General features: G+C 37.4%; 2 protein-coding genes across 2 annotated transcripts in view; one reads left to right on the forward strand and one right to left on the reverse strand.

The window, feature by feature from the left end:
• The window catches only part of SCRN3 (secernin 3), a 30,591-nt gene extending 8,539 nt beyond the window's left edge, over positions 1–22,052 (reverse strand). The window contains 7 exon segments of the mRNA XM_052663051.1: positions 845–1,007; positions 11,933–12,145; positions 15,258–15,457; positions 16,206–16,387; positions 19,167–19,336; position 21,718; positions 21,999–22,052. Of these exon segments, the coding sequence (XP_052519011.1) occupies positions 845–1,007; positions 11,933–12,145; positions 15,258–15,457; positions 16,206–16,387; positions 19,167–19,336; position 21,718; positions 21,999–22,052 (983 nt within the window).
• A 535-nt stretch (positions 22,053–22,587) lies between these two features.
• The window catches only part of CIR1 (corepressor interacting with RBPJ, CIR1), a 37,015-nt gene continuing 35,259 nt past the window's right edge, over positions 22,588–24,343 (forward strand). The window contains exon 1 of the mRNA XM_052664036.1: positions 22,588–22,717. Within this exon, the coding sequence (XP_052519996.1) occupies positions 22,646–22,717 (72 nt within the window). The 5' untranslated portion in view covers positions 22,588–22,645. The remainder of the gene's footprint in view (positions 22,718–24,343) is intronic.

Raw genomic sequence — 24,343 nt, forward strand, 5'->3', positions numbered from 1 at the left:
TTCCTCATCTTCTATGATTCCCTGTGGTTTCTACTCATTTATAACACACTGATTGTTCCTGTCATACTAGTTTTACCTGTGCCTATCTTCCTTGGTTTCCTAGGATCTTCTTCTGGGACAAGGGACATGCTTTATTTAGCCTTGAATTCCCATGAACCTGACAAAGGGCCTGGCATATAACAGTGTCAAGTTAAATTACGGCTCATTTTTTACTGCAAACTCCACAGCTGGAGGGTAAGAACAATCCTCAGTGCAATATATTGAGGATTAGGATATGGGATGAAAATAAACAGAAGTATTAATAAAGGGTTCACAAGTTTCACTCCATTTGCTTGAAGATATCTTTAGTAAGATGAAAGATAAAAGACAGCAAACATAAGATCATTTCTAAATGTAATGTGCATTATGTTTTATGAGAGATACCAACAATTTAAATCAAGATAGCCTGTATAATCTACTTGATAAAGCTTGAACTATTGATATTTTAAGTTTTACATGTATTTTCTAGATTATTAAACCATTTTACTGTTACTAATCCTCTAATATTTAATATGGAAATCTGCATAAGAAAACCTATCTACTTTCTTTTCTTGACAATTTTAAATATATTTGGGGAAAGAGGGGATAGGAATAACTATGTACCAGAAACAATAAACATTTTCATCCCGTAAGAATGAGAACAGTTATATAATACATATGCAAATGGCAGACTAAAACTTGAATAAAACATTCAGTAGAAAATTTTTGTCATATTGGTGCAACAAAAATATAGCCTGACAAAATCATGACCAGACTAATGACTCTACCCTACTCCCTGCCTGGTTTATAGTATTTGTGACTTTACCTCTCAGGATCAGGAGTCCCTGTAAAGAAGTGAATGCAAGGAAGGTTGGAATCTTGAGGTAAAATAGAAACCATGCTTGCAGTGGTCAGGAATTCTCCCTCCATATTAATGCCACTTGGTTTATCTCGGAGAATTTCCACCATTGTTTCAAAAGTTATGTTTCCTAGGGAAATAAATTTTAAGACCATCAAATACATATGCATTTGCAAACTGGTATCCTGCAATTATGAACTGCTTTCTCTATTGATAATATATAACATGAGATACTGGTTTAGGTATTAAGTAAGATTGACTATAAGCAAATCTCATATCATAACTGTTAGACTCACTGGGCTGTCACAAGGAAGATATTTTTTTAAATATAAAATAAAATCTCCAAACACTGTAACAGGATAAATCTGTTATCTCTTAAGAAGAAGAAATCAATAATACAAAATACACTCAACCTCATTGCCCTTCTAAAATTTTTTAAGGGGTATGTAGTTAGCAATTAGCTAACAACGTCAATAATTATTATCTGAGTCTATCCATCCTAGGAACAAAATATTAAGAGAATAGTGTGTTTAGTTTCTAATATTACAAAAGATGTTCTTTACAAAATAACAAATTATTTTTCCTGTAATAATTTCTATGTCTGACATTAATACTCTTTTATGAAAACCTGACTGGGAATCAAGGAGACGAAAGACATTATTGGCTAGTGGAACTTGTATGTACACAGTTCTGTCAGACTACTTCAAAAATCTAAATGTCCATTGTGCATGATAAATATAAATGCATTATATTCTGTTTTCTGCTTTTATAGGTAAAGTTTGGTATTTTAAGATTTTTTTGAGAAAAACAGAAAAAAAATCTGTTTTATCTTTTTACCAAACACAACATGTTCATGGTTACAGAGAGCCTCAGAATCCCATATTCGGAAGGCATTTCCACCAAAAAGTTTAAAAAGCCCAGCATGCCTTCAGACAGCTCTGCTCCATTCTACACGTTTATGTGGCTTAGGATCTCTCATGACAGGATGGAGAACCTTACCCCTTGACAATGTAGCCCTCCAAGAGTAGCCAAAATATCTTCTTCTCACATGATAATGATTCTCGTCCCCAAAATTAATGACTCTCAATTCTCCCTGAATCACATTAAAACTCCTTCAAATTAAAACTTCTACCAAACTTAACTGAAATAACATTTTCCTATCTTTCATCCGCATTGGTCCTATCTTTTGTCTGTCTCTGCCATTAGACTATAAATTCCTGATCTTTTGTCTGTATTGTTCCTATCTCTGCAATTAGATTACAAATTCTCTAAAGATTTTCTCTCTTTAGTTCTCATTCATTCAGCAAATTTATTGAACACCTATTAAATGCCAGGCATTGTCCTAGGCTATGGATAAATACAGTAATCTAATTTATACTTGGGTTTACTTAGGAATTTAATATTTGATAAAATTGGTTGGCACTTCAAATCAGTAGACAAAACATAATTCATTTAAAAAGTGGGGCTGACAGAAAACTCTACTCAATACTGTATAATGGCCAATATGGGGAAAGAACCTTAAAAAAAAGTATGTGTGTATATACACACACATATACATATAACTGATTCACTTTGCTGTACACATGAAACTAATACATTATAACTATACTCCAATAAAAAATTTTAAAAAAACAAGTGGAGCTAAGATTATTGGGTAATCATTTGAGAAGTGATTAAAAAAAAAAGAAGCTGGAATCCTAATTCATATGTTATTTTAGAATAATTCCAGAAGAATTATAATATAAATGTTAAAAATAAAACTATAAGATGTAGATAACCATTTCTGGTACAGTGTAAATGGCCTTTCTAAAAGCATAACATCAAAGATAAAAACCATATAAGAACAATTCTGCATGGGACATTTTATTACTAGCTTTCTACTTACGCCAGCTATTCTTTTTCTTTTTTGCCTTCTTTAATTTTTTCAGGTATTTATTATTCTATTTCCACCATGTTCGCTTATTTGTACATTTCTTCTTTTTATTTTCTCTTGACTTTATATATTACAGTCTTAAATTAGTTCTTCACCACTTAGTTAATACCAGGACCTTGTAACACTTTTACTCCAATTACTGCCTCCTGTCTTTTGTGCTATTTCTCATATATGTAATTCTACTGTATTCATCCAAGTCTTTGAAAAGCAGATGCCAATTCTATGTACAAAGCTTTTGAGAGAGAGAACCAAATTTCAGTCTGGCTTCAATGAACTTGGCTTGATGATTTATATAATTTTTCTAAATACACAAAGGTTTTTTTAAAACTTTATTTCATATTGGACTATAGCTACTTATTTAACTTATATGCAGAGTACATCATGTGAAATGCCAGGCTGGATGAAGCACAAGCTGGAATCAAGATTGCCAGGAGAAATATCAATAACCTCAGATATGCAGATGACACCACCCTTATGGCAGAAAGCAAAGAGGAACTAAAGAGTCTCTTGCTGAAAGTGAAAGAGGAGAGTGAAAAAGTTGGCTTAAAACTCAACATTCAAAAAACAAAGATAATGGCATCCAGTCCCATCACTTCATGGCAAATAGATGAAACAATGGAAACAGTGGCAGACTTTATTTTTTGGGGCTCCAAAATCACTGCAGATGGTGACTGCAGCAAGGAAAGCTATGACCAACCTAGACAGCATACTAAAAAGCAGAGACATTACTTTGCTGACAAAGGTCCATCTAGTCAAGGCTATGGTGTTTCCAGCAGTCATGTATGGATGTTAGAGCTGGACTATAAAGAAAGCTGAGCACCAAACAATTGATGCTTTTGAACTGTAATGTTGAAGACTCTTGAGACTCCCTTGAACAGCAAGAAGATCAAACCAGTCAATCCTAAAGGATATCAGTCCTGAATATTCATTGGAAGGACTGATGCTGAAGCTGAAACTCCAATACTCTGGCCACCTGATGTGAAGAACTGAGTCATTGGGAAAGACCCTGATGCTAGAAAAGATTGAAGGCAGAAGGAGAAGGGGATGACAGAAGATGAGATGGTTGGATGGCATCACCAACTCGATGAACATGAGTTTGAACAAGCTCTGGGAGTTGGTGATGGACAGGGAAGCCTGGCATGCTGCAGTTGCAGAGAGTTAGACATGACTGAGTGACTGAACTGACTGAACTGATAGCCGATTAACAATGTTGTGATAGTTTCAAACAGACAGCAAAGAACTCAGCCATACATATACATGTATCCATTCTCCTCCAAACTCCCCTCCTATTCAGGATGCCACATAACTGCATAGAGTTCCCTATTCAATACAGTAGGTCCTTGTTGATTATCCATTTTAAATATAGCAGTGTGTAAATTTATAAAGATTTTATGAGGGAAAATGCCTATGAGAGAAAATGACAAGTAATCCAGACTGCAACTGAAGTCTGAACCTGGGTTTAATAGAGAAGGAAGAAAGGTTGAGTGAAAGTGACCTAGATTAACATGCCATCTAAGGAAAGTTTGCAAGGCTCTCAGGAAGTCCTTGACCCAAAGTCAACCATCAGAAGAGTTCAATGACCCCCAGCATGGGCCTGCCTTAGTCTCCCTGATGCTTTCAGTCATTGACCAGGAGCAGCCTTCAGGAATTGTAATACACAACAGAACTTGAGCACAGCAGCTATGGTCATTGGTCATAAAATTATTATTATTTTCAGTTCAGTTCAGTTCAGTCGCTCAGTCATGTCTGACTCTTTGTGACCCCATGAACTGCAGCACACCAGGCCTCCCTGTCCATCACCAACTCCTGGAGTCCACCCAAACCCATGTCCATTGTGTCGGTGATGCCATCCAACCATCTCATCCTCTGTCATCCCCTTCTCCTCCTGCCCTCAATCTTTCCCAGCATCAGGGTCTTTCCAAATGAGTCAGCTCTACGCATCAGGTGGCCAAAGTATTGGAGTTTCAGCTTCAACATCAGTCCCTCCAATGAACACCCAGGACTGATCTCCTTTAGGATGGATTGGTTGGATCTCCTTGCAGTCCAAGGGACTCTCAAGAGTGTTCTCCAACACCACAGTTCAAAAGCATCAATTCTTTGGCGCTCAGTTTTCTTTATAGTCCAACTCTCACATCCATACATGACTACTGGAAAAACCATAGCCTTGACTAGACGGACCTTTGTTGGCAAAGTAATGTCTCTGCTTTTGAATATGCTCTCTAGGTTGGTGCTAACTTTCCTTCCAAGGAGTAAGCATCTTTTAATCTCATGGCTGCACTCACCATCCGCAGTGATTTTGGAGCCCAGAAAAATAGAGTCAGCCACTGTTTCCACTGTTTCCCCACCTATTTGCCATGAAGTGATGGGACCAGGACCATGATCTTAGTTTTCCGAATGTTGAGCTTTAAGCCAACTTTTTCACTCTCCTCTTTCAGACAATATTTATTTAGTTTTACCCACACATTTACTGTTTCTTTTACTCTTCACTCACTCTCGCCCACCTTGCTTCTAAGATCATTTTTCCTGAAGAATAACTCAGTATTTCTTTTAGTACCAATTGATTTGTTGTTGTCATTGTCATTCAGTTGCTAACTTGTGTCCAACTCTTTGCAACTCCATAGACTGCAGCACACCAGGCTTCCCTGTCCTTCACTATCTCCTGGAGTTTGCTCAGACTCACGTCCATTGAGTTGGTGATGCCATATAATCATCTCATGCTCTGTAGTCCCCTTCTCTTCCTGCCCTCAATCTTTCCCAGCATCAGGGTCTTTTCCAATGAGTCAGCTCTTCACATCAGATGGCCAAAACATTGGAGCTTCAGCCTCAGCATCAGTTCTTCCAATGAATATTCAGGACTGATTTCCTTTAGGATTAACTGGTTCGATCTCCTTTCTGTCTAGGGGACTCTCAAGAGTCTTCACCAGCATCATAATCAGAAGACATCAGTTCTTCAGCACTCAGCCTTCTTTATGGTCCAACTCTAACATGATTACTGAAAAAAACCATAGCTTTGACTATATGGACCTTTGTCAGCAAAGTGACGTCTTTGCTTTTTAACACACTGTCTAGGTTTGTCATAGCTTTTCTTCCAAAGAGCAAATGTCTTTTCATTTCATGGTTACGGTCTCCATCTACAATGATTTAGGAGCTCAAGAAAATAAAATCCGTCACTGTTTCCTCTCTTCCCCATCTATTTGCCATGAAGTGATGAAACTGGATGCCATGATCTTAGTTTTTTGAATGTTGAGTTTTAAGTCAGCTTTTTCACTCTTCTCTTTCACCTTCATCAAGAAGCTCTTTAGTTTCTCTTTGCTTTCTGCCACTAGAACACTATGATCTGCATATCTGAGGTTGTTGATATCTCTCCTGGCAATCTTGATTCCAGCCAGCTGGTTAGTGGTGAATTCTCTCAAAGGTTAGTCCAACTTCATTTCTGGAGTATATTTTCACTGGATATGGAATTCCAAATTGGTAGTAATTATTTTTCTCTATCACCTTAAAGGTGTCATTTTACAGTCTTCTAGATTCTTTCCCTTCTGTTGAAGGCAAAGGTTTTCCGCCAGTCATATTTGATGCTTTGAAGGTAATATATATTTTTTCTCTGACTGGTTTTAGGATTTTCTGTTTATTTCCTTCTTCAACAATCTTATTACAATAGGCCCAGGTGTGGTGTCCTTTTATTTATCCTTGGGATTTGTAGAGCTTCATTAAAGTGTGACTTGCCGACTTTCTTAATTGGCGGAAATTCTTGGCCAGTATCTCTTCAAATCTTGCTTTTTGCCCATCCATATTCTCTCTCACCTTTCCTATTGGGACTCCAACTACATACATGTTAGACCTTTTCAATGAGTCCTATATGGCTTTCACACTCTTGCCTGTATTTTCCAAAGCCTTATCTCTGTTTCAAGCAGAAATCTTCTACTGATATTCCAATTCACTAATTTTTTTCTTCTGGTATGTCTAATAGGTTATTATACTGAATTCTCAGTTATTATAAATTTACAGTTCTAAAAACTAACATCAAGACATCCAGTCCCATCACTTCATGGCAAGTTGAAGGGGAAAAAAATGGAAGCAGTGACAGATTTTATTTTCTTGGGCTCCAAAATCACTGCAGATGGTGATCACAGCCATGAAATTAAGACACTCCTTGGAAGGAAAGCTACGACAAACCTAGACAGCATATTAAAAAGCCAAGACATCAGCTTGCCAACAAAGGTTCGTCTAGTCAAAGCTCTGGTTTTTGCAGTAGTCATATATGGATGTGAGAGTTGAACCATAAAGAAGGCTGAGTGCTGAAGAACTGATGCCTTTGAATCTGGTGCTGGAGAAGACACTTGACAGTCCCTTGGACAGCAAGGAGATGAAACCAGTCAATCCTAGAGGAAATCAACCCTGAATATTCACTGAAAGGACTGATGCTGAACCTGAAGCTCCAATACTCTGGTCACCTGATGCAAAGAGCCGACTCACTGGAAAAGATCCTGATGCTGGGAAAGACTGAAGGCAAAAGGAGAAGTGGGAGGCAGAGGATGAGATGGTTAGATAGCATCACCAACTCAGTGGACATGATTCTGAGCAAACTCCAGGAGATAGTGGAAAACAGGGAAACCCAGCATGCTGCAGTCCATGGGGTCACAGTCAGACACGACTTAGTGACTAAACAACAACAACAGTTCTTTTATTTCCATTTGGTTCTCTTTTCTAGATTTCAGTTCTCTGATGAAATTCTCCATCTTCTCACCTAGTTTTTTTAAACATATAAAACATGTTAATTTAAAAGTCTGTATCCAATCAAACTAATTGCAAATAACCAGTGGGTCAGTTTCTACTGTCTTTCTCTTGATTTTCAGTCATTTGGTCCATTTCTTGCCATGTCTGACAAATTTTTAATTAAATGTTGGACACTATAGATGAAAATTTGTAGAGGTTCTGCATGATATTTTCCTTCACAGAAGATTTAATTTTCTTCTGGCAAACAGATGGAATATACATAGATTAACTATTGATCCAGCTGAGACTGGTCTATTCTCTGTCCATTCTTATTCCTAAGGTACAGCCTTTCTGGGGTTTTAGCTGAAAGCCTAGGGTATTTCTCAGGCCCCTTCTTCTTGGTTGTTCATCAAATCCAATTTTGTCCCTAAGACTTGTAAGATTACCAAAATCTCTACTTAACTTTGTAAGGTCTTAGCAACTACTCATCCTACAGTGCCTCATCCTACATACACACTGCATAGAAGTCAGCAGCTGCTATAAGGAGAAATTGTGACACAGAAGGTCAGACTCTTCTCAGAGTGCAGATGGTCTTTTTCCAATCTCCTGCATCTAGGCCCCTCATGTCCTAACTGTTTTGGGTATTCACCATGCCTTCAAACTGGTTTTATTCTTCCAGCTTTTATAGTTATTCTTGGGAAGAGGGTAGTCCAGTACTAGCTACCCCTTGTTAACCAGAAGCAGATGTTTAGCTTTGTGCTTTTAACCAACTCAAATTTTATGCCTTTCATTTATTAAATATGTCTCTTTTCACCCTCAAGTAGTATCAATTTTTTAATAACAGTAAAGAATATGGTAGATCCATATTGTAACAAGTATATTTTTAAAAAACACAAAACATAGAGTACCTGCCATCACATAAAATATTTTCAGACACTTATATGTAAATGTTTAATTACTGCATTAAAATTAGTCCTAAAGAAAAAAATAACTTTCACTTAACACAGTTGGTTGACCACAGGTATTTGTTTCTTCTCTTTCCAAATCCTACTACAATGACAACAAAGGAATAAACAAATGAAATTACTTACAAGGACAAATAAAGCATGAAAAGCAAGAATTCCCCTCATTCCCATGATATATGGGAATAATCAAAAGAAAAAAGTTTACATCAAGTCTGTACCCAAATTGTAATTCTGTGACATTTCAAATTAAAATAAAATTGATTTCCATATAAAACAATCTAGTGTTCCATCCTCAGTTAATCACTCAAACTACCAACTGCTTTATGTTAATAGCAAATTTTCACTTTCTCCATAACATAGCTATGACTTCAAATTCGAGAAAAATGTGTAGATAATTTGTTACAGGAGCAATACCTTTCTGTAAATTTAGGGAAATGCAGGGAGAAACAAAAAAAGTATATATCTGAAAACAATCCTTAATAATAAAACTAGATAATAAAGCAAAAGCCATCCACACCTATCAGACACATAGCTTCTGCACCCAGTGAGATTTTAGAATGACTCAAACATAAATTCCTATAAGTAGCAAGTTTTGATGAAAACAGTGTCAGAACCATAACACTGAGATAAGACAGGTATTATGAAAATGTTTTCTGCATTCAAAACCTACAATTCTCAAAATGAAAGAAGGATTTACATGATCACTTGAGTAGGACAGCTATAAGCAATCCACTAGCAAACACTGAATAAGTACTGAGACTGCAGTGGTAGGGTTCACTAAAGTGAATGCAAAACACAGGGTACAATCTCATTGCAATTTAAACTAGTCATTTAAAATACATGAGTGAATATAGATAAAATTTGGACATACGTGCAGTACAGTTAATAGCTATCAGCCAGGAAGAGCTGGAAAGAAGAGAAATAGGCTCTTCCATCTAGAAAAATCATAGGAAAAATTAGCTATAATATTCTAGTAGACAATTTTCTATAAAAGTACTGGAAAGACATTTATTCCTTTGGCAAAGCACAGAAAGCTGGATGAACTGTACTTCATACTTGGAGGAAAAAGAAGTTTCATGTCAGATGCATCTATTACTATAATCATGTATGCATTTCAAATCTATAATTCAGTCATTTTGTAGTTAAATATAATGAATTATTATACTGCAGTAGATAATTGATTTATAATTTTTTCTACCTATTTTTTATTCCTTTTATCCAATCACCCTAAACCTTACAATTCTTGACATTTTTCTCTCTGGCTTAGTTATATGTTGATATGCTTCATTTTTTCAGAATATCTGCTAATTTTATGTCCTAACCCTTTAGGTTTATTGCCATATAAAAAGGACACAATAATGATCATTGTTAAACTATCTGCAAGTTAGATAGTTCAATTCAATTTACAAGCCTTTGTTAACAACAAAAAAACTTACTAAGCATACATATACACTAGTGCAGACACTGAACTAGGTGCTGAGAAAAATGTAAGGACAAATAAGAGTCTTTTTTTTTTTTAATTTAAGTTTCATACAGGAGATAAGTGAAGGGCACAAACAGTTTCCTCATTTGTAAAATGAAGATAATACCTACTTACCATGTTTGCGTAAAGAAAATAATGTAATCACTTAGCACAGTGTCTACCCTTTGATATACTTTTTAAATAAATAGGAGTAGATACTGTTGCAACCATTACTCCATCTCTACTTTTACAATAATAGTCACTGTAAAATCAAAATCCTTAGAGTAACATATTTTAGTGTTTTCTACATATCTATCCACATGGAAAGAAAGACACTTCAAATAACCTACTTATAAAATGACAAACTAACGTTAAGAAACTTAGAGGAAAAGTTTTCAAATGATAAGACGTTCTGGAAATTAAAAGTAAGGTATTAAATACTTGGAAAATAATGACATTAAGGCATTCTAAAAACATTCTGTCACAAACTTTTTTCTGCTGTATGTGTGCATATTTGTGTGCTTAGTCACTCCATTGTGTCCGACTCTTTGCGACCCTAGGGACTGTAGTCAGTAGGCTCCCCTGTCCAGGGGATTCTCTAGGCAAGAATACTGGAGTGGGTTGCCATCTCCTCCTCCAGGGGATCTTTCTGACCCAGGGAGCGAAGGTGGATCTCCTTCATCTCCTGCACTGGCAGGCAGATTCTTTTACCACTGAGCCAGCTGGGAAGCCGTGCTTTTCTGCTATACATATAATTAATTTGTTTAATGAATACCTGAGAAGCAAGTATTAATCACTGACTGATCTTATCTCTCAGAAGTTGCTTTCTGACTGATTTACAGGACCACTTTATCTTTCAAGTGAAAGAGTACACATCAGTCACATATTTTTAGTAGTGAAAAGAGCCTCTTAGCATTTATCTGCCACCCAGTAATCTTCTAAATAATCTTCATAATTATTGGGTGGCAGATAAAGAACTTTTGCGTGGCAGATAAAGAATTTTTCTGGAATTATTTGGAGGCAAATAGACAAGACAAAGAGCCCTTGTGACTCAGACAGTAAAGAGTATGCCTGCAATGCAAGAGACTCAGGTTCAATCCCTGGGTTGGGAAGATCCTCTGGAGAAGGAAATGGCAACCCACTCCAGTATTCTTGCCTGGAGAATCCCTTGAACAGAGGAACCTGGCAGGCTACAGTCCCGGGGTCGCAGAGTCAGACACAACTGAGAGACTTCACTTTCACACAACATAAAAGTAGCAGAACACATGCACGTGCTTTGACCCCACATTCTACTCTGAGGAAATTATTCTAGGAAAATGGTCATGGATGTGAAAGTAAATAAGCTATAAGCATGTTGTATAATTTTCAGTACTGAAAAACTAAAAACAACCTAAGTAACTGGGAATTTGTTAACTAAAGTATAATTCATACAATCAATCTTTATAATGATAAAATACAGCCATATGGAAATAAAAATATACAAAAATAATAGAATACCATGTGCCTGTTGAAAAATGAAAAAGTTTAGTACATATAAAAATAGAATGATCTACCTTACCACTAACTGGTGAAAAGTTATGTGCAGACAAGTATGTGTGGAATGCAACCATTTTGTAAAACAGAGAATCAAGAATACCTATATATAATTTCATTAAGCATACAACATCTCTGAAAGAATACACAAGGAACTGCCTATAGGAAAAATAACTTAATAGGGGCCTGTTAGAAGGGCAACTGGAGTAGGAAATGGCAACCCACTCTAGTGTTCTTACCTGAAGAATTCCACGGACAGAGAATCCTGGTGGGCTAAAGTCCATGGAGTCACAAAGAGCTGGACACGACTAGTGAATAACCCTTAGAAGGGAGACACTTCACTTGGGTACCTCTGAATTTTGAATCACGTGAATATATTTATTTTTATAAGTAAAACAATGCTGAAGAATTTATGCTTTTGAACTGTGGTGTTGGAGAAGATAAATTACCTTCATGCTTATTCAGAAGTTTGTAGCCCTCACAGTATCTGCCTGGTGAAATCATCATCTTGGCTGTGTCAAGACAAGAGTACGTTGCAGCAAAATCGAATTCCTTTCTCCCGTCCCACCAACCTCTCTGCTTGGCATAGTTCCTCATGTCTGGGTGTTCCCGATCAATTTTGGTTGTTATAGAAAGCTGATTAGAAATATTGCGAACTCCCTCTATTTTGAAAGAAGAGAGGAAGGGAGAAGAAAAGTCACATTTAATGTAATGTATCGATCTCTGTACATTATGATCCTTAATTACTATTTCAATGTAAATACAGGCTTCTAAATGTTGTACCATGCATATCTATTTATTACACACTCAAATGCATAAATAACTTTTCTAAATTAAAGTTTTTATTTTGAGGTAACTATGGATTCACATGCAATTATAAGAATTAAAGAACAAACTATGCACCTTTATACTGTCTCCCCAAATGGTAACACCTTGTATGATCTCACAACCAAAGTACTAATATTCATACTGTCAAGATGATATCACAATGATCACTCATGTTGCCCTTTCATAGCCACCCCCACTCATCTCCTACACCCACCCTTTCATTAACCCCAGGCAACCATCTGTTATTCATTTCTATAACTGTCATTTCAAGAAAAACCATATAAATGGAATCATACAATATATAATCTTTAGGCTTTTTTTCCCCTCAGTTTAACTCCCTAAAGATTATTCCAGGTTATTATATATATCAACAGTTCATTCCTTTTTATTGCTGAGTAGTATTCCATGGTATAAGCATACTACAGTTCATTTAAATATTCACAAGTTAAAGGACTGCTTGGTTCTTTCCAGTTTCTGCCCATCATGGGAAAAGCTGCCATGCAAATTCATGTACAGGTTTTTGCGTGCATTTAAGTTTTATTTCTCAGGGATAAATGCACAAGATTGTACGTGTTACACTGTATAATAGTTACATATTAGTTACACTGTATAATAGCTACATATTAGTTACACCGTATAATAGTTATATATTAAGATCCTTTTTTTAACTGCCAAACTGTTTTCCTGAGTGTACATTCTTACTAGCAATGTAGCAGTGACCCATTCTCCACATTCTCACTAGCATTTGGTAGAGTCATTTAAAAATTTTTAGCCATTCCAGTAAAATAGATAGCTAGTGGGAATTTGCTGTAAGATGCTGGGAGCTCAAACCGATGCTCTGTGACAACCTAGAGGGGTGGGATAGAGTGGCAGGTGGGAGGAAGGTTCAAGAGGGAGGTTCCAGACATATGTATGCCTATGGCTGATTCATGTTGATGCTTGGCAGAAAACAACACAACATTGTAAAGCAAATATCTTCCAATTAAAATAAATAAATTTGAAAATTTCTCGGCCATTCTGATAGAGGTATAATAATATCTCCTTGTGATTTTAGTTTGCATTTCCCTAATGGGTAATGATCTTAAACATCATTTCCTGTGCTTTTGTGTATCTGTATATCCCCTTCAGCAAAATGTCTCTTCAGGTCTTCTTGTTCATTTTTCTAGTTGGATTGTCTTTTTACTGTTGAATTTTGACAGTTATTTATATATTTTAGATATTCATCTTTTATATGAATTACTGTTTAAAAAATAGCCATAAGTAAGTTTAGAACAGAAATAGAAGGCTTCTAAAAATATCATAACAAAATTTTCAATTAAAATACAAAACAGAAGAAACAATAAAACCCTATGCTAAACAAATCATAATAAATGAAATAGATATGATAAATAAAAATTAAGAACATTTTAACACAGTTTAGAATGACAGTTGGCCAAGGAGAAATCAGTTAAATTACTCTAATGAAGTCATATTTGGGATGGTCTCACTATAATAGACCTAAGTCATGATAGAATCAAAGTCAGAGAAGAAGAATTTTCTATCTAGTAAAATAATTCCCTACAGTTAAGCTATTTAGTTCTTGGGCTCATTTACTATTAGGAAGAGAAACAAGTTGGCAAAGTTAATCTGCAACTGAATAATCAGACTCAATGAAGGTGTTCATTTTGGATGGCTCGGAGGGGCTAACTTTTTCAACAGAAAACACTTGCTCATTTTTCTCTTGCGTGTAGCATACTCGACAAAATAAAAAGTACTTAATGGTATGATCAGGCCAATTATCATAATAAGAAAAACAGTCTCAATTCAGTTTTATGTATTAATAAACATGCATGCAATATATAAAATAAAATGTCCATCAAAACAACTGTCAATGACCTGTTGTGAAAAATAGCATCCAAATCCTGCAAAGCTCAAAGCTACCTTCATGAAGATTTTCTAAACTTCTCCAGTTCATAATGACTTTTCCTTTCTTTAAATATTCACGGCATATATATGTATGTATTATTCATGTACCATTTAATATTTTCACATGTGTTTCTGTAAAACTGTGAGATCCAGAGTTAAGTACACAAAAGGTATGTGAACATGCCTTAGCACAAGACTATACTCAAGTGAAGGAATACTGAACAAAGAGTCAGGACGGAAATATTTAAATTCTAAGGCTAGAGCAATAAATAAATAAAATTTTAAAACAATAAATTCTATCACTCACTGCCCTGAGTACATAATTTCATATCTCTGGATTTCCTCACTGGAAAATGAGTATATATGATCACAAAGAAATCAAGAAAAAAGAAAAGAAAAGCATTCTAAAACAATCAACTGTTTTATTTACTCAATGACATTAAATGTTTCACTTTACTGCTGTTACTACTAACATATTCTTTCTAACCACTAACTCACAATCACCAATCCCCAGTAACACTCCCTAGTCCTCACCTCCATATCCACATATGATGAAATTTTGGAGTTCAGTCCAAAGTTTAAAAGATGAAAAAATAATAAAGTAATGGTTTTATCGCATTAAAAGGTAAAAAAACTACTATAAAGCATACAAGAGTTACTTCACAGAAAATGTACACAAGTTATATGAAATTAGTATCATATTTATGAAAAAGAGATGACAGCACCTTTTCCTCTTTTTCAAGAAAGCTCTTTATAGAGTTCTTTTACTGTCTTGCCTGGAAAATCCCATGGACGGAGGAGTCTGATAGGCTACCGTCCATGGGGTCGCAAAGAGTCGGACATGGCTGAGCAACTTCACTTTCACTTTCACTTTCATTTTCACTTAACTGTATGTTCTTTCACATTTTTTCATTTCCCCTGCAGTTTTCCCCTTCATTGCACTGGAGTATAAATCTTGAAAAACAACTAAATGAAATGTCCGCAATTAGGAGGTATTTTATTAACTGTAAAACAAATTAAATCATGAAAAGCTGTCCATACCTTCTACTTTTTCTGCTGCCCAGTACTTTCCTGCAGTTTCCAGAATCCAGGCTTCATTTCTATCCGCTATCAGGAAACTGTTGTGATAGCTAAATACCATCCTGCCCTCTGAACAATTTCCACCCTGGCCATATTTTTCTAATAAATCAACAATGACATTGAGGGCTTTTTCAGCTGTATCACCTCTTTCAAGGCCAAGTCTAAAATAAAAATATTAAAGTTCTCAGATTAAAAGAAATTTCCATTTTTTTCCTTAAATAATTTCATGCACATGAGATTTTGTGTTTATGTTCAAAGAAAAACCTCTTCAAGTTAATAGATCCAGTGAAATCCAACTTCCAACCTATTCCTTCTGAAGTTAGTTTGGGATGATAAAAACAAAGATCAGTGTTCAAATTCCAACTTGGTAATTTATTTGCAAGTTGATTTATCTCTAAACCTCCAGATTTCTCATCTGTAAAATCAGGATAATTATAATACCCCATAAGGTAACTGTGAGAATTACTCATGGTCTAATAAAGTATGTTAAGTACTTCCAATGAATCATAATTTTCAATTCTCCTGACTTCCTTGGTGGCTCAGACAGTAAAGCATCTGTCTACAATGTGGGAGACCTGGGTTCAATCCCTGGGTCGGGCAGTTCCCTGGAGAAGGAAATGGCAACCCACTCCAGTACTCTTGCCTAGAAAAATCCCATGGATGGAGGAGCCTGGTGTCCATGGGGTCGCAAAGAGTCGGACACGGCTGAGTGACTTCTCACTCACTCACTCCCTCCCTTCTCCTAATTAATGACATTTGAACTGATTCTGAAGCATTTTTAATACAAACTATAAAGTATCAAAGTCCAAACAATGAAAAAAAAAAAGGAAGCTAAAACATGTTAAAAGTTACACCAAAATTTTAAACTTAGACAAGTTCTATAGTGTAAAAATGTAACAAAAATATAACCTGACAAGGTCCATGCCCAGTAGTGCCTCTTCATCACAAACTTTTTCTCTTCCCCATACAGCTTCATTCCCAATGCAAACTCCGTGCTCATTGGCTCCCATTTCTGCTCCCCATAACCAAGCTGGGCGACTAAGGACAACAGCATATGTTTCAGGAACTTGATCAATTTCTATATAAGTACACTGTAAAGAAAGTCATAGTGACAACAATAAAACTGAAAAAGAAAACTTACCAAAGTCTAGAATCTTAAAATCGATCAAAGACCTGAATATTACGAAAGAGATTATAAACTAAATTGAAAATTTCAATTATAAGGCATTACCCTTAAAAAATATTCAGAATTGTCCCTAAAAGCATTTATTCATTCAGATATGTGCTAAGCATCTCTGGTCTGCTAAGAGATATATTAGTTATAATGATGAATCAGATATAGATCTTGCTTTCAAGAAACTAAGACCTGTACATTACTAAGACACAAGGAAATACAAACTATAAGGACTATGAAGAAAAGTGAAGATGGGGTGCTAATAGAAGCTCAGGAGAAAGAGAGTTTCTAGTTGTGAAATCTTGAAACATATTGTAAAGGAAGATGTATGTGAGTTGAAATGTAAAGAAAGAGATCTCAAACTCAACGTCCAGGGTCTGTTGATTAATGATACACATTCCATATGGCAGCCCTTAAATACAAGTGACTGCCATAGAAGCCCATGTCACATGTGGGACTCAGCCATCAGGTACATCCACAACTGTGAGAAGAACAAGAACTTACAGGATAGGTGAGACAAACATGAAGAGATAAAACAGAAATGGATCCACGATGAGTAAACAGTCTCGTCAAAAGAAAACACTGGCCTAGTACAGTTAGCCCTCCACATCCACAGATCTCACATCCACACAGTCAACTAAACACTGATCAAAAATATTCAGCAAAAAAATAGTCCAAAAAGTTCCAAAAAGCAAAATAAATTTGCCACTTGCTAGAAACTATTTACATAGCATTTATATTGTATTTACAACTATTTACATGCCATACATATTGTACTACCTATTGGAGAAGGAAATGGCAACCCACTCCAGTGTTCTTGCCTGGAGAATCCCAGGGACGGGGGAGCCTGGTGGGCTGCCGTCTGTGGGGTCGCACAGAGTTGGACACGACTGAAGCGACTTAGCAGCAGCAGCAGCAGAGATAATGTAAAGTTTGTGAGAGGATGTGTATAGGTTATATACATGTATATATCATTTTATAATAAGGGACTTGAGCATCAGATGATTTTGATATCCTAGGGGGTCCTGGAACCAATCCCCCAAGGATGTGGAGGAACAATTGATACATAAAACATCTAATATTTAATATATCTTGGTACTAGAATATCAGTAAAAGTGGAATCTAAAAATAAATAATTTAGCAATAAAAGCATAGTGTGAAATTTTTCCTTTAAATTCCATGCTAAATGGATTTTTTAAATAAAAAATTTTTAAAGGATCCTTTAATTGATGTGTATACTATCAAATGACTAGTGCATAGTATTGACAGTTATCACTGGATCAAAAAACCTCTTCTGATGATAAAACTGTTATTTCCAGAGCCTGGAATGACTGTTCTTATTCTACACCAATCAGAATCCTTTTGCCCATCAAATTCCAGCTGAAACCCCAACTTCGGTGAAGCCTTCTTTGATTCCTAGTCTGAATTAATTGCTTCTTCCCCACTGCTGTCACAATCTGCTGCTCTTAAATTTGGTGTTGAAACTTCATCCTTCTTTACAAGGTGGTTAGTTACATACACATCCTATTCCTCTACTAGACTCTAAGCTCCTGAAAGACAAAACTAGTCTTTTTTTTTATGATAGAAACTAAATGTTACAATTTATTCCATCTTCATGATTATAGGCATTACAGGGCAGGGTGGGTAAACAAGGCAAATAAAATCTTTTCTCCCCTCATTTAGCCAGATGCAACATGCTGGCATTTTTATGATTGGTTGACATTAATAACTAATTGACTTAAGTTGAAAGCTGGCAACAACAAATCTTTGCAATTTAGGATCTTCCTCCATAGCCACTCCAAGGATCTTAATTCCATGAGCTCTAAAATGGTGTTTACCACAGCATTCTTGAAGCTTTCAGATATTCTATTATTTTTGGCTGAGCCGGGTCTTTGTTGATGCATGCACGCTTTCTCAAGTAGTGGCCAGCAGGAGCTACTCTAGCTGTGCTGTGCAGGCTTCTCATTGAGGTGGCTTCTCTTGCTGTGGTGTTTAATAGCTGTGGCACAAGGGTGCAGCTGACCCGCAGCAGGTGGAATCTTCCTGGGCCCAGGGATTTGAATCCATGTCCCCTGCATTGGCAGGCGGATTCTTAATAACTGGACCACCAAGGAAGTCCACACTCGCCCATCTTAATATGAGATCTCACACCTCTTGTTAAGAGTGGTTGTTGTTTAGTTTCTAAGTCCCGTCTGACTCTTTTGCGACCCCATAGACTATAGCCCATCAGTCTCCTCTGTCCATGGGATTTTCCAGGCAAGATACTAAAGTGGGTTACCATTTCCCTCTCCAAGGGATCTTCCTGTCCCAGGATTTTCAGCCCGTTTCCTATTTGGCAGGTGGATTCTTTACCACCCAGCCACCTGGGAAGCCTGTTGTTAAGGCAGGGAACTGTTAAAAGCAAGACAGAACCAGTCTTGACAGCAAGCTTTAACTCTCTTTCTCCTATTCAACATACTTGCATATGATAAGCATTCAAATATTTGCTCAAAGAACTAATAGTTATTTCACCATTCTCCAAATTGCTAAAATAAAAGACCAGAATTCTGGTTCTGATTCAAATTATTCATGAAATTTAAATTCTTTAATTTTTTAACATCTATAGCCTCTGCCAGATAGCTAGCTAGTGATTTTTAAACACTGTTTTTGACATTTTTAAAGAAAAATATTGTTAACAAAACATGCATTTCACCTACCTTAAGATGTTCCTTCAAGTTGTCATGAACTGCAGCAGGAAAATAAACTACTTCCTGTACTTCATCACAGGGTCTATCTGAATTTTTTCCAAAAATAATCCTGTTATCAATTGTTGCTGGAGGTAATGCCACAAAAGTGTCACAGGAACAAGGTTCCATTTTTTTTTAAACTAAAAATCATATGGAAGTTTGAAAATAAAAAGAGAAAAATATTTTTATTTAGTACATACAAAACAGAGTTTACTTGATGACTAGGGGATATTACTGTCATATCTGACAAAGGATGTTCATTAAAGTGTTAAATTTCATATACTGTGACTACAGAAATCAGTAAGAAAACAACAGGCATGAATCTAGTACTACAAGAATAAGTAAGAAAACAGGAATAATAAGTACCTTCTTCTAGTCTACTGCTCAGATTTACCCTCCAAGCTCTTTCTCAAGTCTTCCCTGAATCTCCTTTCATTATTTCCATATTTGGAAACACCTGCACCCATACTATAAAGACTGTATTTGTGTACATATCTAACAAAGGATGTTCATTCAGTTCAGTTCAGTTGAGTTCAGTTGCTCAGTTGTGTCCGACTCTTCATGACCCTATGGACCACAGCATTCCAGGCCTCCCTGTCCATCACCAACTTTGAGTTTGAGTTTACTCAAACTCATCTCCATTGAGTTGGTGATGCCATCCAACCATCTCATCCTCTGTTGTCCCCTTCTCCTCTCGCCTTCAATCTTTCCCAGCATCAGGGTCTTTTCCAATGAGTCAGTTCTTCTCATCAGGTGGCCAAAGTATTGGAGTTTCAGCTTCAACATTAGTCCTTCCAATGAACACCCAGGACTGATCTCCTTTAGGACTGACTGGTTTGATCTTCTTGCAGTGCAAGGGACCCTCAAGAGTCTTCTCCAACACCACAGTTCAAAAGCATCAGTTCTGTGCTCAGCTTTCTTTATAGTCCAACTCTCATATCCATACATGACTACTGGAAAAACCATTGCCTTGCTAGACAAACCTTTGTTGGCAAAGTAATGTCTCTGCTTTTTAATATGCTGTCTAGGTTGGTATTCTTGCCTGGAAAATCCCAGGGATGGGGGACCCTGGTGGGCTGCCATCTATGGGATCGCACAGAGTCGGACACGACTGAAGCAACTTAGCAGCAGCAGCAGCAGCAACAGCAGCTTGGTGATAACTTTCCTTCCAGGGAGTAAGTGTCTTTTAATTTCATGGCTGCAATCACCATCTGCAGTGATTCTAGAGCACCCCCCCAAAAAAGTCAACCACTGTTTCCCCATCTATTTGCCATGAAATGATGGGACCAGATGCCATGATCTTAGTTTTCTGAATGTTGAGCTTTAAGCCAACTTTTTCACTTTCCTCTTTCACTTTCATCAAGAGGCTCTTTAGTTCTTCTTCACTTTCTGCCATAAGGGTGGTGTTCATTAAAACATTTTAATTTTGAAACAGATTCACTAAATTAGACAAAAACAAAAACATGCCAATAAAATTCCAAATTATTATTTCCCATTGTTGAATTATGTTCACATTCAACTTGCACGTCCTGATTGTATAATATCAAGATCATATCTTCATTTGTAATTTGGAAAAATCTTAAATCCTCAATTTTAGTAGAGCTTATTGGCTCAGTGGTAAAGAATCCACTTGCCAAACAGGAGATGCCTGCCACGCAGGAGACACGGGTTTGATCCCTGGGTCAGGAAGATCCCCTAGAGAAGGAAATGGCAACCCACTCCAGTATTCTTGTCTGGGAAATCCCAGGGACAGAGCAGCCTGGTGGGCTACAGACCATGGGGTGCAAAGAGTCAGAAACCTAGCAACTAAATATCAACAGCAACAAAATTTGCTTCTAGAATGGCAAATTGTTTTGTTTCCTTCTTTCCTGTTATACTACCCAAACCTTAGAATGGCTTTATACGAACAGATTTAAATGTAATCAATATTTCATTGAAAAGAAAACAAAATGACTCAAGTTAAGACAGAAACAAATTCAGCCTGAAATGCCTAAGGGTTTTCCTCTTTTTTCAGTGATGGAGAAAGGTCACCAATGCTTCTGTTCCTTTCTGTGTGATTTTCCTTTCTCTAAAAAAATTTTTTAAATTTATTATTTTTGGCCACACTGGGTCTTCCTTGCTGTGTGCAGGCTTTCTCTAGTTGTGGGGAGCCAGGCCTACTCTTGCTTGCAGAGCACAGGTTCCAGGAGCCTGGGCTTGAGTAGTTGTGCACTGCAGGCTCAGATGCAGCGCAGTGTGGGGGAATCTTCCTGGACTAGGGACAGAAGCAGTGTCCCCTACATTGGCAGGCGGATTCTTAACCAATGGACCACCAGGGAAGTCCTTCGTGTGATTTTCAACTCATGTCCTAAATCGCCTTCTATGTGTTCCAAAGTTAGTTCTACCACTGCCTAACTTTGGCAGGCTATTTAATCTCTACCTAAGCCTCCTGCCTCATCTGTAAATCTCTCAAAGGGCTGTTATGAGAATTTAATAAGACAATGTGTAAAACGTTTTGCACAATGCATAGAGCATATCAGACACTTATATAAGCGCTGTTACTATTTGTCAGAAGAGTATATTTCTCACAAAAAGCTTACTCCTGACATCAAACGCCACCTCATCCTGGGAAAGGACTTGGTTGAAGGATCACCTACAGCAGCAGCAGCAGCCACGTACCCTCAATACCCTGGAATCTCAAGAGCCATCAAGGTGCACTAGGTGATCTGACCTAACCGGGGTAATAAGCTAAGAAAACAGGTCACCTGATTAGGAAGACATCTAACCCATTTAGGAGCGGCAGTCTTGAGAGGCTTTACTAACCTCTAGAATATAGTCATCATTTAACAAATGTTTACAGACATCTTTCTGCACCATGCGCGGTACAGTTGGTAACAAACTAGAGTCTTCGCTCTTGTGGAGTTGACATGCTTTATTTCACCAAGAGCTTTCATCGTTTGATCCTCACAAACTTCCTACAGTTAGGGCAATAATTACTACAGACGAGAAAAATCGGTGCAGGCAAGTTTCTGTAACTCGAAACAACGTTCACAAAATAAACTGCTCGGACTTCAAGAACCTCTTGCAAAAGGGCCGCCGCCCAGCACACAGCACCGAAGACGGCTGCGGAATGCGCAGCTTTGGCCCGCGCCCCTCCCAGAAGGCCCTCCTAGGAGCCTCTCAGTAACCCCTCGCCCCCCACCACTCTGCAGTTCCGGGCTTCCTACTTCCTAGAACTACTAGGCTCGCTCGCCCCTCCCTCCCTGCACGCCCCTCACCTGGCCTCCGAGCTACCCAAGTGAAAGGGGAAAGGAGTGAGAAAGGGCGGCAGAAGAGCTAGTTGCCGGAAGTCGACCCCTTTGACCCCGGAAGTTCCCACTGCTACTGGAGGCGCAGTTCCGGTTAGGCGGCGGAGTTTGTTTACGTTGCTCTCAGACCTAGCTGTTGCATACCCCAGCTCAGCCTCCAAAATGGGGAAATCTTTCGCCAATTTCATGTGCAAGAAGGACTTTCATCCTGCTTCCAAATCCAACATCAAAAAAGTGAGTACGATGAGCAGGCCTTTGGCGCCTGGGTTCCTAGGACCTCCTGGAGGTCAGAGTGGTGGTGTGTGTGGGATCCCTGGGACAGCCGCCTTTTCTCCATGCCTAAAGCGCTGGCGTTCTTGTCCCTCGCCACTGGCCCTCGAGGTTTATTTTACATCAGCCAGGGAAAAGACTGCTCCGTCTGTTCTTTCGGCTCTGTCAGCCAGAATGTAAAGAGTCGAGATATGAAGGCTGGTACCCTCAGCAGATCCTAATGTTGTCTTTTCGAATCTCAGAGCTCGCGGCTTCTGAGCTCTGCTATCCCATACAAAAAAAGACTAGATAGATCTGAAAAGGAAAGGAAAGTCACACCTTGCTTCCTCTTTTTATCCCACCTTATCTTGTAGCGTCTGGTGACCTCTGAGCTGTGGCTTTTTAAATGACCACTTACAGGTCTATTAGATCCAGTACAAAAAAAGTATGCTGAATATTACAGCAGTGGAAAGCAGAATACTGAAGTAGGGTGAGTCTGAGCATTGAAACCTGACCTATATTCTGTTATTCCAGCACAGTCACTTTTAGCCTTGAGACCTTGCATAAAATATTTAATATCCCTCATCTTGAGTCTCCTAATCTGTAAATTAGGAATGGTCCATATCAGTTGCCATGACTTGAAATTGTTATGAGGACTAAATAAGATGGTGTAGATAAGACTTTTAAACACAACCTTAATCTCTGCCTACTACATAGAGGGAGTGCACAATAAAATGTTAATTGGCCCCTACACAGTTATCCTGAGACTATTCCTAAAATACAGGTGGTGACCAGAGTTTCATACTGCTTATTCTGTATGCTTTCCTGAACAGTCACAGCCAATTTCAAAATTTTAACGACCCCTTTTTTCACTCCTGACTCTCAGCTCTACACTGCCAGATCTTAGGCCCTAACTGAAGGCACCTGAACACAACTATATAGTAGACAATTTCATCTTGACATCCTACAGGCATTTCAAACTCAACATATTTGAAATGGAACTTATCTTTTATTCTAAATCTGCTCTTGTATTTATACCTCCTATTCTCCTATCAGTAGGAAATGCAGATAGTAACACAGCCCTCATCCAGTCACCCAGGCCAGAAATAAGATTCAGCTTTTTCCATTCAGCTTTATCTGGTTGGCTAATAAATGCTATTGCTGTTACTTTTTAAGTATCTCTTGAATCCATCTCTCCTCCTTGTCACTACTGTGTGCATCTTAGCTTAGACTCTGATCATCTTTCACCTAGATTGTTATATTTCCTAACTGATTTTTTGCTGCCAGTCTTGACCCCTCTCAAATCCATTCTCAACTGATCAGAATAATTATTTTTTTATTTAGCAGTTTTACTGAAGTATAATTCGCATACCATACAATCACTCATATAAAGTGTAAAATTCAATATTTTTTAGTATATTTATGAAACCAAAACAGTTCTAAAATATTTTCATCACCCTCCCGAAACCCATATAAACTAACAGTCACTCCCTATTTGTCCTTAATCCTCCCTTCTGCCCAGCCTTAGCCAACAATTAATCTGCTTTCTATTTCTGTGAATTGGCCTATTCTGTACATTTCATATAAACTGAATCATGCCGTATGGGGTTT

This window comes from Budorcas taxicolor, chromosome 2 (genome assembly GCF_023091745.1).
Source record: "Budorcas taxicolor isolate Tak-1 chromosome 2, Takin1.1, whole genome shotgun sequence".
Classification (NCBI taxonomy): domain Eukaryota; kingdom Metazoa; phylum Chordata; class Mammalia; order Artiodactyla; family Bovidae; genus Budorcas; species Budorcas taxicolor.